This window comes from Protopterus annectens, chromosome 1.part2, assembly GCF_019279795.1.
Source record: "Protopterus annectens isolate FY-2018-M chromosome 1.part2, PAN1.0, whole genome shotgun sequence".
Classification (NCBI taxonomy): domain Eukaryota; kingdom Metazoa; phylum Chordata; order Ceratodontiformes; family Protopteridae; genus Protopterus; species Protopterus annectens.
The window spans coordinates 108,931,839-108,944,869 of NC_056727.1; the positions used below are offsets into that span (position 1 = coordinate 108,931,839).

Genomic DNA, 13,031 nt, shown 5'->3' on the forward strand with positions numbered 1-13,031 from the left:
AAAGTGAGAGTTGCTGGAGCCATGTCAGACTCGAAACCGGTCACAAGTGGCGTCCCACAGGGTTCTGTCCTGGGACCACTCTTGTTCGGTATATACTTTTCCGAGGTACAGGCAAACGTGGGAGGACTATGGCTCACCAAGTTCGCAGACGACTGCAAACTGGGCGCCATAATCAACTCTCCAGCTGACACAAACATCTTTCAAAAAGGTCTCACAGAGACAGATAACTGGTGCCAGCGCCATGGTTTAAAGCTAAATGCCAAAAAATGTATAGTCATACCCTTTGGCAAAACAATGTGCCCACAAATTACCACATAGGCGGAAACCCATTAAGTACAGAGAAAGTTATTAGGGACCTGGGGACCCAAGTTGATAGCAATCTCTCCTTTGAAAATCACAATGCCAAAGTGGTTAGAAAGACCTTCTACATAGCCCACCTCATCACGAAGGGTTTCACATCTAGATCAAGAGAGGTAATCGTGCCCCTTTATTCATCCCTCATCAGGCCCATCATAGAATACAATGCCCCTTTTGGGATGTACCTTACCCGACACCTGCAGCAATTAGAAAGACCCCAAAAGTATCTCACCAAGAGGATCAAGGGTCTCAAACAGATGCCATAAGCTGCTCGGTTAAAAAAACTCCAGCTCTACTCAGTTGCATACCGCCTACTTCGATGTGATCTATGCCTGACATACAAAGCTATGCCAAATCCAGAATTAATGGACATGCTCCACCTCAGTAAATCTAAATCCCTTAGAGCCACACTGAGGGACTTGAACCTCAGCACAGAAATAAATAGAACTTGCTGGAGGGACAGGTTCATAACCCAGAGGCTCCCTTCACTCTGGAATAGAATTCCAGTTCATGTGAGGCAGAGCACCTCACTGAATCTCTTCAAGAAGAATCTCGATAGGTGGATGGGGGATCGTAGGTTTGTCCCAGGGATTACTCCTGTGTCACTATTAGACAGAGGCACAGTAAACTAAACCTTAAAAAGGGCACAGTATACTCAAATCAAGGGGTGGCGTAAGCCATACAGAATCGGGCTAGGCTTATAATTGCTCCAGGGCAGATAGCCTAGTATGAACCTATGAACCTATAAGTTCCTGCAGGTCATCTTTTTGCTTTTCCTCATCTCCTATCTACAGTTACCACTGATGCTTCCCTCCTGGGGTGGAGAGGTATTTCAAGAAGACGACAGCCAAGGTACCTAGTCCCTGTCAGAGGCCTGTCTTCACATTAATGTCTTGGAAATGAAAGTAGTCATCCTAGCATTGCAGGACTTTCTCCCCAAGGATGAGACAGACATTCAGGTAGACAACACAGCAGTGGTCTGGTAAATAAGCAAGGGGGATCTTGATCATACCGCCTATGTCAAGAAGCCATGAGGGTGTGGCAGTGGGTCAAAGACCTTGTAATGCTTTCTAATAGCAAAACACACCTCAGGGAAATTCACCATCCTAATAGACACCCTGACTGGGAACATCCTCATAACTTAAAAGTGGTCCTTCAATCCAGTGATAGTGGCTCAAGTGTTCAGCCACTGGGGACAGCCCTACTGTGATCTCTTTGCATCCCACTCCAATACCAAGTGCAGCAGTTTCTTTATAATGATTCCTCCCGAGGGACAATCACTGAGGGACAACCTGCTCCATGTATGGCCCCTGGGTCTCCTATATGCACAGCCTCCTCTGCCCCTGATAATAAAAGGCCTACAGAAAGCAGACAGTTGCAGAGCAACCGTGATCCTCATAGTCCCCTTCTGGCTAAGATAATTCCAGTTCCCCTTCAGTGGCCTCATCTACTGCACCCTTCTTAGGTTCCAGATCTGGTTCCAGATGAGATATCACATCCTTCATGTCAGCCTCACCCAAAACTCAAATCCCCAGCCAGAGATCCCAAGCTTTCCTACAGAATTGTTCACAGTCTTTCCTCCTCCTCCCAAGAGTTATGCTAGCAAGTGGAAAACGTTTCCATCTGGGTTACGGCTAATGGTCTGGACCCTTTTGCTGTCCCCTTATATGCAATTTTAGGTTTTCTGGTGGATTTGTTTCATTCTGGTCACATTTATTCCACTATTAAGGTTCAGTCAGCAGCCACTTCAAATTTTCATGTGGGTATGGACATGCCTATTACTTCTTTCAAGTTATCCAGAGCCTTTCAGAAGGGTATCTCTCTGCTTAGACCTCCAGTTGGGGGATCTAGTACCCCTTGAGATTTGTCTTTACTGTTGCAGGCACTGACTAGACCTCCCTCTGAACCAGCTAAGCCACTACCACAGATTTGAAGATATGAAGCTACTATCTTAGAAAACCCTGTCTGTAGTGGCAGTAAACTCACCAGGAGGGTTTCCAAACTCCAAGCTTTATCTAGCATCCCGCCTCACATTATTTTTCATAAGGACAGAGTTACTCTGCAGAATAATCCTTCCTTCTTACTTAAAGTGGCCTCTAAATCAAAACAGTCAATTCATGTGCCTATTTTCTTCCCAAACTTAAGTAACAAGGGGGAGTACATGCTCCACTGTTTGGATGTTCATTGACTGTTGATGTTACATTTGGATAGTACTAATGGTGTAAACCTCGGCTGGAGATGATTGTCACTGTTGAAGTGACACCCCAACCCCATGTGCAAAATGGGAAAAGGGGCTGAGGATGGAGTACTAATGCCAACAAAATATCAAACTTATTTTCTAATTTTAGATTGGGTAAGCCCGTTTTTAAGGTGACTTTATCCAGATGGTTTTCCAATTGTATTTCCTCTGCAAAGGGCAAATCTTAACCCATTCAACCAGAGCTGCATTTTTGTTCATGTCTCCTTTGATGATATTTGAGCAGCAACTACTTGGTCTCCACTCATACCTTTCTAAACCATTACAAACTAGATATGCAGTTCAGGTCCAAGTCAGCCTTTTTGAAGAATGCTCTCTCTCTCTCCTGATGCCACCCTTTTTGACTTGGCTGGGGACTATGTCCCACAGGCTGTGGCATACGGAAAAGACATGATATATGAACGTTAAGTACTTACCATAACACTAGATCTGTGTTGGCTTCTTCTGTCTGTTTCAACCATTCCCATCCATTCCCCCTTCTAAAATGACATCCTGTTGCAGTGGCTCCTGGTAGACTGTGCAAACTGGCCCAAAGCCTCTCTTCGGGACACTTTCTTTGGTTCTGCTGTTCTCATATGATTGGAGTTCTTTCCAGTACTCCCTAGAGTACAGTAGGGCAACATGATCTGAGGAGATTCAGGGCAATATGGGAGAGGAGGTGGCACTTCGGAGCTGTACAGTCTAATCTGCCAGCTTCAGATATGATCTGAGGTGAACAGAATACGATAAAATGGATCTATCAGCATGGTAAGTAGATAAGTTTCTTTTCAACCAAACTAGTCTACTTTTTCATAATGCACACAACAGTCACATATACTTTTTTTCCTTTTACGTTATTTCTCAGTAATGTATGCAATGTGTATAGAGCTCCTGTTATCTTGAGTTTTTATGCAATGTGTCACAAATTTCTGTATGAGTTTTTTACATCCTATTTTGCAATAATCCTTGTTCTACAATATGTGCAATGTGTGTGCAATGTGTGAACAGTTTGTGTTTATCTATACTTTTTTAATACATTATATGATAAGCTTTAGATTATACACAAATTTTAATATTTTACTCTTTAGCAATCTTTGGACTGTTCAGTCTGTTTTTGGAGCATTTTATTCCCAGACCTCTGCTTGAAAAGGGGTCTTGTACCCTGCCAGATTTTCCTGGTAAACAAATGCAAAATACATAAATAATATTCAGTGCGGTTAGAACATATTCTCATCTTGGATGAAGGAGGGGACTTGAATTTGTAGAGCTTCTATGACTGTTTCTAGTGTGAAACTGGCACTAAATTTACCTGCAACTATATATCCATAGTATCTTTAGGGTCAGAGTGGGTAATACCATTATGAATTACTACTACTTCATTGTAATAAACAAATGCAGGCTAAAAATTGTGGAACAGATCCCCTAATATGGTCTCCAAAATCAGCAGAGGCTAGTTCTCCCTGGGGCTAACAAGTAAAAAGAAAAAAAAAGGAAATGCCTTTTTGCTCAAAGTAATCCACTGTTGTATTCTTGTAGATATTTTGCAGGTGGAGAGCTAATCAGAGTAGAATGTACATGTTTTCAAAATCAGGTAATTAAAAACAAGAAGCAATCTTTCTTTGAGCTTTAAAATGTCTCATTTATTCAAAGTAATGAGTGCTTATATCTTCCAGACTATCAGCTAGCTAGCTAGCTAGCATTACAATTCAAGTTGTTTAAATGACCCTTAACAAGGGGGTGTTATGGTGATCAGACCTTACGATTGCAGGTAAGGCTATGACTCCTGATTGGCTAATACTCAGGCTAGCTGATTGGAGGGGAAGCCAAGCCCCTAATTAGAATACGAGTCCAGATTAGTTAGGCTGTTATTGACCCCGTCTCCATGTTAAGAAGAAAGACTAGGGTTGCCACCCCTCTGCTTTTTTTTCGGACTATCCAGACATCAAATTGATTATCTGGTAGTCAGGAAAACACTGTACAAACTCCGGTATTCTGTTTCAAAAAAGTAAACAGAATATCGGAGTTTGTAAATCGGCTGATTTACTATGCTTTTTTACAGAAAAGTATAGTAAATCAGCCGAAAGCAGGCATTAGGAATGGAAAAAGAGGGCGTTCCCCACCCGATGATGTCATAGTGATATCACAAAATGGGCAGAGTGTGGGTAGAGGAAAGAGCAGGGGTGGGCTTGAATACTGGTGAGGCGAGGGGTGTGGCCCTACTCCGGTTTTGGCCACAAAGAAAGGTGGCAACCCTAAGTAAGACTCATCCACAATGTTAATATAAAAACAAAACCAAAAATGTTTCCAGTTTTAAATGTCTTTTTTTTTTTAGTTACTGAAAAATCCTTTATTTTGCAGGTTTGTGGGAATAACGTGTGCTAGAGTCGACAAAAACAATGAATCTAACTGAAATTAAAATGGATTAAATAAAAGCAATAAAATAAGGGTGCCCATTTTATGGGGCCAGAGTAGCTCAGTGGCTTACAATGGAGTTGTTGCCAGTGTGGTCCTTCACAGGGCTCCAACCTATCAAATAGGGCTGGCATGAGCTGGTATTAAGATTACAAATTTCTTAAGTGACATTCCTGGGAAAGTAAGAATAAAGTAAATGAATTTCGCTCCTGAATTAAAGTTTCTTCTGATAACCGGAACTAGGGCAGTAGAAAAGAAACTTGTAAACCACTGCAAAACCTGTAAACTACCTGTTCAAATACTACCTTGTGGGAGGCCAGTGCCCTGAAGCCAACACTTACTTAACTGAGACACTTGAGAAAAGCCACACCATTACACAAATAAAAAAGGCAAAATCTACTCGGTATGTATCAAAAACCAAACCACAATTTCTAGGTAAACACTGCTTGGGATACGAAAGGCAGACAAAGTCAAATAAAGTACCTGCAATGTTTATAGCTATAGCTTCCACTGTAATCAAGACAAATGAAGAACTATTTTAGGGTAAATACTTACTGATAATGTATGGATCTACCGTCACTTTTTTGTGAGGTCTCTTTAACTGCTTAAGAATGCCAGCAACTGCGGATATTGCCATCTAGGAAAGTACAGCATAAAATTAGATTGTACCACAGTGGGCAAGAAAACATATCTGCTCAAATATTTACAAATTAAAGCTAGTTTATTTCAATTCCATGCCATACTTTCACACACCTTAACTACTTCATGATACACACTGCTGTAATTAACATAGCTTCATATTTTAAAGGCAAAGGGAATCCCAGCCTGCATATTTTCACTAAACCGAAACCTGCAATTACAGGTCTTGCGATGGTCAACTACAGTTTTGTCAAGTAGCTGAACTGACTCCAGTATTTCATCAAGGCAACAATACCATCACTTTAAGGAGTCCAAGTGTCAAATTTATTGCTACTTTCTATTAAAAACAGAAGCAACATTCTTTCATGATAGTAGAATGATGGTAGGTTGCAGATCTGTTGAAATAAATGCCTTTTTTAAGAGATGCAACTGCAGAACAAAATCGACTGAACTCACCTAAATCACCTTCTTCAAGTTAAGTCTCATCTAGTAAATATTCACACCTAATGGTATTACACTGCCATTCTTTCCATGGGGATGGGAGCTGGGCACTTCCATGCAAGATGTGAAAGTTCTACAGATATTCATTCTTGTCCACTAAACCTGATTAACATTCCACTCACCTGCGAGAGTCAGGTGGTAGGCAGTGAGCCAGCTTGCTTGCCCTGGAGTGCAACATACCATCTCCTCTTAGGAGTATTAAATAAATTATAGCTATGTACACACAGACACATTTTATATATTAGATACACACCCACACACCATATAATCACATGCATACTGTCACACTTGTGGCATATACGGAATTCCAACAATAACTTCCATACACAGGGGGATGGCACACACTTCATAATGACCCACCAAGGAAAAAATTAACTGATGTATAAAAATTCTGCCTCTTACTGTGGGTTCTACATATCAGGTGTGTGCTTTCATGTTCCAGTACTGACACTGCATTGCAGCATAAGGTGGGTGCTGAACTCCTGTGAGTGCCGTCTTTTGGCTGAGGCATTAAACAGAGATCCAACTTGTCTGAGGGGTGGTAGGTCAGGTGGATGTAAAAAAATCTCATGGCACTTAATCAAAAGTTTACAGAAATTTCCAGTGTCCTGGTCAAATTTCACTTAGTATGACTACCACCTCAGGTCTCCACTGAAAAAATGTTACAGGCTTAGAACAACTAACCTGTTCAACAAAGCATAAACAAAATTAATAAAATAAATCTCATATCAAAGATTCACATTCTAGGGATATGAAAAACAATATTTAAAGTTCCCACCCTTCAGGACAGGCTGCAGCTGGAATACTACCCAAAAGGTGAAGGTGCACAAGACTAAGTTCTGAAGCAATGAATACCAAAGGAGGTCCAACTACTGTACAGATACTGCATGCAAAAGTTCTTGGTAAAGGCACGAACATATGACCAATTGTCACAACACAAACATCCACAATAGGGGCATTCTTGAAACAAGCAAGTATGAATTTCCTTCATTAAGCGTGTAAGCAGTATACCAACTCAAACACCCTTACAGAGCTAGGACCTTTCTTACCTCCCATTCTCATATCTCCACTGCATCTTTGTAATTTTTTTTCCCCATAACTTCTCTGTTTCGTACATACACTAATCATCAGTCGTCTCTCCTTCTCCACAAAGCAAGCAGGACTGCAACAGGACCATGAGATTTGTTGGATGTCATCATGCTAGTAGAAACTATTAACATCCCTTGCTTCACATTTTCCAGTGCTTTCTGCCAGTATCTGTCCCTAACTGATCTAATATTCGAACATAAAATATCAAAATTTACCTCATATGCCCTACACTTGCTCATTTCTTGGAATGGCACAAACTGCACTATGATCTTAATTCATCTCAAAGGTTTCTCACAGCTGCACCTAACTCAAGAACATATTTGCCCCAGTGCTTTGGTACAAATAGATAAAGCCCTGGATGTGAGCCCAGACAAAATGAGATCAATTAGCAGGTCAAAAAGCTGGAAGAGCAGATCAGGAAGCTGGAAGAGATGGGCACAAGATGGGTGACTTGTGTCAACAAGCTTGCCTGGGAAGGGGGGGTTATGGTGGCTCCTCCAATGAAATGCTCATGCACTCCAGGGAGGGGAGGGACATGGATGGGTCTGCCCAAGACTATGTGGTAGTCCTTGTGGAGACATGTCAGGGAGTGGGCACACCTCCATATCAGGGACATAGTTGATCCCACAATGACACAATTGTTTGTCACAGCCAGGAAGTGGGGATCGGCTGCCTCAATAAATTGTCCTAATGGCTGCCAGGATAATGGATTGGCTCTTGTCTCACAGGGAAAACATGGACTGGGGAAAGTACAGCTGTGTAAATAAACTTACCATAACAGTAAGGTACAGTAGCCCACGCTACATTAGATTTAGCCTGCCAAGGATTCAACAAAGTACAGTTTTGTACCTACCATAAATGCAAATGTTCGGGTGTATACACTGCTGCAGTCATTACACTTGGGTTTTCCTGCCATCAGGCGGTTCCCCAGTCGGCCTGAGGTCCAAAGTCTTGGTCTGGCATCGGACGCTGTCGCCTCCTCCTTGACGTCAGTGCGGCAGGGGTATATAAGATGCAGCTGACGCCATTTTCTTCAGTTTTTCCTGCCCCAGATGTCAGGTGCCCCCAAATAGGTAGGCAATTCAAATTGCTAATAAAACATACATAATAAAAGCAAACAACTTTCAGCTACCAGCAAATACTCCCCATACGTAGTAAAGGGTAGAAGATATGGGTACATACCAGCAAGTAAGAGGGGAAGGAGGGAGGGTAACCTGGACTGCAGCAGTGTATACACTCGAACATCTACATTTATGGTAGGTACAAAACTGTACTATGTTCATCGTGTTACACACAACTGTACTATGTTCATCGTGTTACACTGCTGCAGTCATTAAACTTGGGTAGAATCCCAAAGCTGAGGTTGAGTGGCTGGTTCTATAAGGCATTAGGGGGTGGCTATAAGGCCCTGCAGAACTGCAGTGGCGAAGCCAGCTCTGGATTTAGAATATAGAGGCAGATGGTAATGCTTGGTGAAGGTATGCACAGAACTCCAAGTTGCTGCTTCCAAAATATCCTTGATAGGTACTCCTCTGAGGTAGGCAGTTGAAGTGGCTGTTGCCCTAGTGGAATGAGATCTAATGCTGCTAGGTACAGGTTTCCTATGGTGTGTATAGCAGAAATGTATACAATATCCTATCCATTTTGAAATAGTCTGTTTTGAAATGGCTTTTCCCTGTGTTCCTGCAGCATATGCTACCAATAATTGCTCAGCTTTCCTGAAAGCTTTGGTTTTGTCCACGTAGAAGCGTAACTGCCTGTGAATGTCCAAGGAATGCAGTAGTCTCTCCCCTTTATTCTGTGGTTTTGGATAAAACGTTGGCAAATGAATAGTTTGGTTTAGAGCCACACTGGATACCACCTTTGGCATAAACGTAGGGTTAGTTCTTAAGGACACCCTGTCCTGGTGGAAAATGAGGAAAGGTTCCACAGCCATTAGTGCCTGTAATTCTGAAACTCTTCGTGCTGATGTTATTGCCAGGAGTAGAGCAGTTTTCCAAGAGATATATTTTAATTCTGCTGTGTTAGCTGGCTCAAAAGGAGGTAAAGTAAATTTTTCCAAAACAAAGTTGAGGTCCCAAGTTGGAGTAGGTGCTCTATGGGGTGGTCTTATGTTTTTAGCCCCTCTGAGGTACTGTCTTAGCAAAGGATTAGAGAAAATTGGTGGATCCGTGTTGTAATGAGCAGAGATGGCAGAGGCGTGGATCTTGACGGATGAGAAGGAGAGTCCTTTGTCCAGCATCTCAGTTAAATATTGTAGTATCTGAGGAATGTTTGGAATATGAGGGTCAAGGCTGTGTGCTTGGTTCCAGGCACAGAATCTCTTCCATTTATCTGAATAGGCTTTCCTGGTACTAGGCCTTCTGGCCTCCAGAATGACATCCATAACAGCTTTGAAGAGTGGCATTGCCTGCTTGACTCAGGAATCTTCCATGCAGCGAGGTTTAAGGTCTTTAGCTGGCTGTGCAGTATCTGATTGTTGTGCTGAGTCAGCAGATGTGGGATTTGAGGCAAAATCCCGGGTGGTCCTTGTGCTAAGTTCTTTAAGATTGGGTACCAGTGCTGGCGTGGCCAGTCTGGTGCAATCAGGATCATCTTTGGCTCTTCTTGCCTGGCTTTTATAAGTACCTTTGGCAGGAGAGGTAGTAGTGGGAAAGCGTATACTTGTAGGTTTTTCCAGCTGAATGAGAGGGCATTCACTTTCCATGCTTGTGGATGGTAACTCCTTGTGCAGAATTTCTGTAGCTGGCAGTTCATTGGGGATGCAAACAGATCTATGTCCGGGCTCCACCATTTCTGTGTTATTCTGAATATCTGTGGATTCAATTCCCATTCATGGGGATCCATGATGTTTCTGCTTAAGTCGTCTGCCAGTGTGTTTTTCTCTCCTGGCAGGAATTGTGCTTGCAGATGAACTTGATAGTTTAGAGCTGTGTTCCACAAGGTCATGGCTTGCCAGCAGAGGGGGTAGGAGTGAGTGCCCCCTTGCTTGTTTATGTACCACATAACTGTAGTGTTGTCGGTCTTTAGTAGTAGTTGTCCTGGATGCAGCAGGTCCTTGAAAGCTATAAGTGCATTTTGTACAGCTAGCATCTCTTTTTGATTGATGTGAAGATGCCTTTGTTCTGCGGGCCACTTGCCCTGAATACAGCTGCCTGCCATGTGTGCTCCCAAGGTGCAATCCGATGCATCTGTTGTCAGTGTTTGCCTGGCTGTGGGTTGAGTAAAAGGCTGTCCCTTGTTGAGGTGACAAGCTTGAGCCCACCATTGAAACTCCTGTTGAAGGCAAGGAATTGGTGGTATAACTGTTTCCAAACTTTGACAGTGTTGAGACCATACATTCTTTAGGTACCATTGTAGTTTCCTCATATGCAGTCTGGCACATGGAATTAGTAGTATGCAAGATGCCATGTAACCCAAGGCCTGCAGAATTTTTCTTGCAGGGAGTTGAGTCTTTGTTGCCATCAATTGAAAGTATTGAGTCAGTTATCCTTGCTTATCTGGCGTGAGATAAGCCATCTGGGCCGTTGTGTTCAAGTTGGCACCCAGGAATATTATCTCTTGTGAGGGCACTAGTTTTGATTTCTTTTTGTTTACTGTGTACCCCAGGCAACATAATAAACTTTTTTTACAAACGCCAGATGCTTTAGAAGAATGTCCTTGCTCTCTGCTTGAATTAGGCAGTCCAGGTACGGATAAATTTGAATTCCTTTCTGTCTGCAAAATGCAATTACTGGTGCCAGGCACTTTGTGAAGACCCTGGGCGCAGTAGATAAGCCAAAGGGCAGTGGAGAGAATTGATAATGCATTGAACAGCTATGGATCTGAGGTATCTTCTGCAGTTTTGTCTGATAGGGACATGCAGGTATGCCTCCTTGAGGTCCAATGTCATGAGCGAAGCTTTCTTGCCCAGCATGGGAAGAAGCTGCTGTAGTGTCAACATTTTGAATTTCGGAACATCCAGGTAAGTATTTAGAGAAGAAAGATTCAGAATGGGCCTCCAGGCTTTGTCCTTCCTGGGAACTAGAAAGAGTCTTGAGTAAAATCCTTGTCCTTGTTCCTGTGGTGGTACACCTTTTGAATAGCTCTCATATCCATGAGTGCTGTTATTTGTTTTTGAGCCTCTGCCCATTGATTTGGTGGCAGATTTGGCATTCCTTTTAACCTTGGCAGAGTATGAAAGTGGTACCTGTAACCTTGAGATACAATGTTGAGAACCCATTTGTCTTTGGTGATCATATGCCAATTGTGATAAAAAGTGCCAGTTTTCCTCCTAAGGGGGCTGCCAAGAGAGAGTTGTTTGGCAGCTGTAGCGGGAAGTCATTGGGGCTGCTTTTTACATGGTTGTTCTCCTTCTTTCTGGCCTGATGTAACCCATTGTCGAGGTCTGTAAGGACCTTGTGGTTGACCTCTACCTCTTGGACGTCTGTATCTGCCTCTTTGAGGTCTGTCTGTAACTGGAAAGGACCAATTCTTAGTTGGCCAATTTCTGCTAAATCTAGGAGGCTGAACCTGTAAGAAATCTTTCACCGTTTGCATAGATTTAGCCTTATCCTCCATTTTCTTTAATACCTCTTCTGCCTTAACTCCAAATAACGCATCCTGCTGCAAAGGTGCATCCAATAATTTTGCTTTAACATGGTCTGGTAACGTATGTTCTTTTAACCAAGCATGTCTTCTAATGACAGAGCCTGTAACGGCTGCTCTACAGGAGGCCTCTAAAGAGTCAAAACCACATTGCAAAGTATGTTTTCCCACCTGTTCAGCTGCATGCAATAAATCCTGCATTTTTTTAAAAGTAGGAGGATCTGAATCTGGAAGCATTTTTTGTTTCAACTGAGACAGTAGAAATTGCTGATATTTTAGCATGTGAAACTGGCAATTTAAGGCTCTCATTGCTAAAGTTGCAGACGTATATACTTTCTTTCCCCATCTGTCTAATGCTCTGGAATCTCTGTCAGAGGGAACTGGATTCTTGGCTGATGAGGCCTTAACTCCTTTGGGTCCCTGGGAAATAGTTTCAGGGTCAGCAACAGGGCTTTTGTACAGAAATTTGTAAGTGTCAAGGACTCTGTAGTATCTGTCAGGTTTAACTGGGGCTGGAGGTAAGGAATCAGGATTTAGGCTGGATTCCGTATACACATAATCCACAATATCTAACACTGGCGGAATAGCAAGGGGTCTGTGTTGAGGTAATAAAAGGAAGTCTCTGAGACTTTTCTTGGATTCTGAGTAATCCTGGCCTTCCCAATGGAAATGCTCCCTCATGGTATGTAAGGTTTCCCCAAAGGAGTAGTCCTCAGGCGGAGAGGCTGATGGAATTGACTCCTCAGCATCAGAATCCTCATAGGTCTGAGGATGAATCTGAAGAGATGGACACCTGGTCGGATGAGCCATAGTCTGCATCCTGTCTAGATCTTTTATCAGGAGGGGGATGGGACCCCCTGATCAGAGTGATTAGGTCTTCGGCCATTTTGAGCATTTGTTTCTTAGGCATGGAGGCCTGCGCTGGAGAATGCTGTATTTGTTTCTTAGATTTTAAAGCTGGTTTAGACTTAGCAGAGGGTTTAATGCTTAACTGAGTAGGTCTGAAAACACCCTCTGAAGCTGCGGGCAGCTCAGCTACTCCGGATCCATCTGAAGGGTTAGTTTAGGCTGAATAACTTGTGCATCCGAAGGCCCAGCCATCTCCACGTGGGAGTCAGAGGCGGCCTGTGGTTCTACAGAAGTGGTCGTCAGGGGCTGCGATGGTGCCTCGCTGAAAACCGGAGAACCGGCGACTGGCCTAGAAGATGCT

General features: G+C 42.9%; 1 protein-coding gene across 1 annotated transcript in view; it reads right to left on the reverse strand.

Annotated features, from left to right (window-relative positions):
• PSME4 (proteasome activator subunit 4) overlaps nucleotides 1–13,031 on the reverse strand; it is a 2,990,260-nt gene that overhangs the window by 980,219 nt on the left and 1,997,010 nt on the right. The window contains exon 32 of the mRNA XM_044055122.1: nucleotides 5,561–5,642. Coding sequence (XP_043911057.1) covers nucleotides 5,561–5,642 — 82 coding nt within the window. The remainder of the gene's footprint in view (nucleotides 1–5,560; nucleotides 5,643–13,031) is intronic.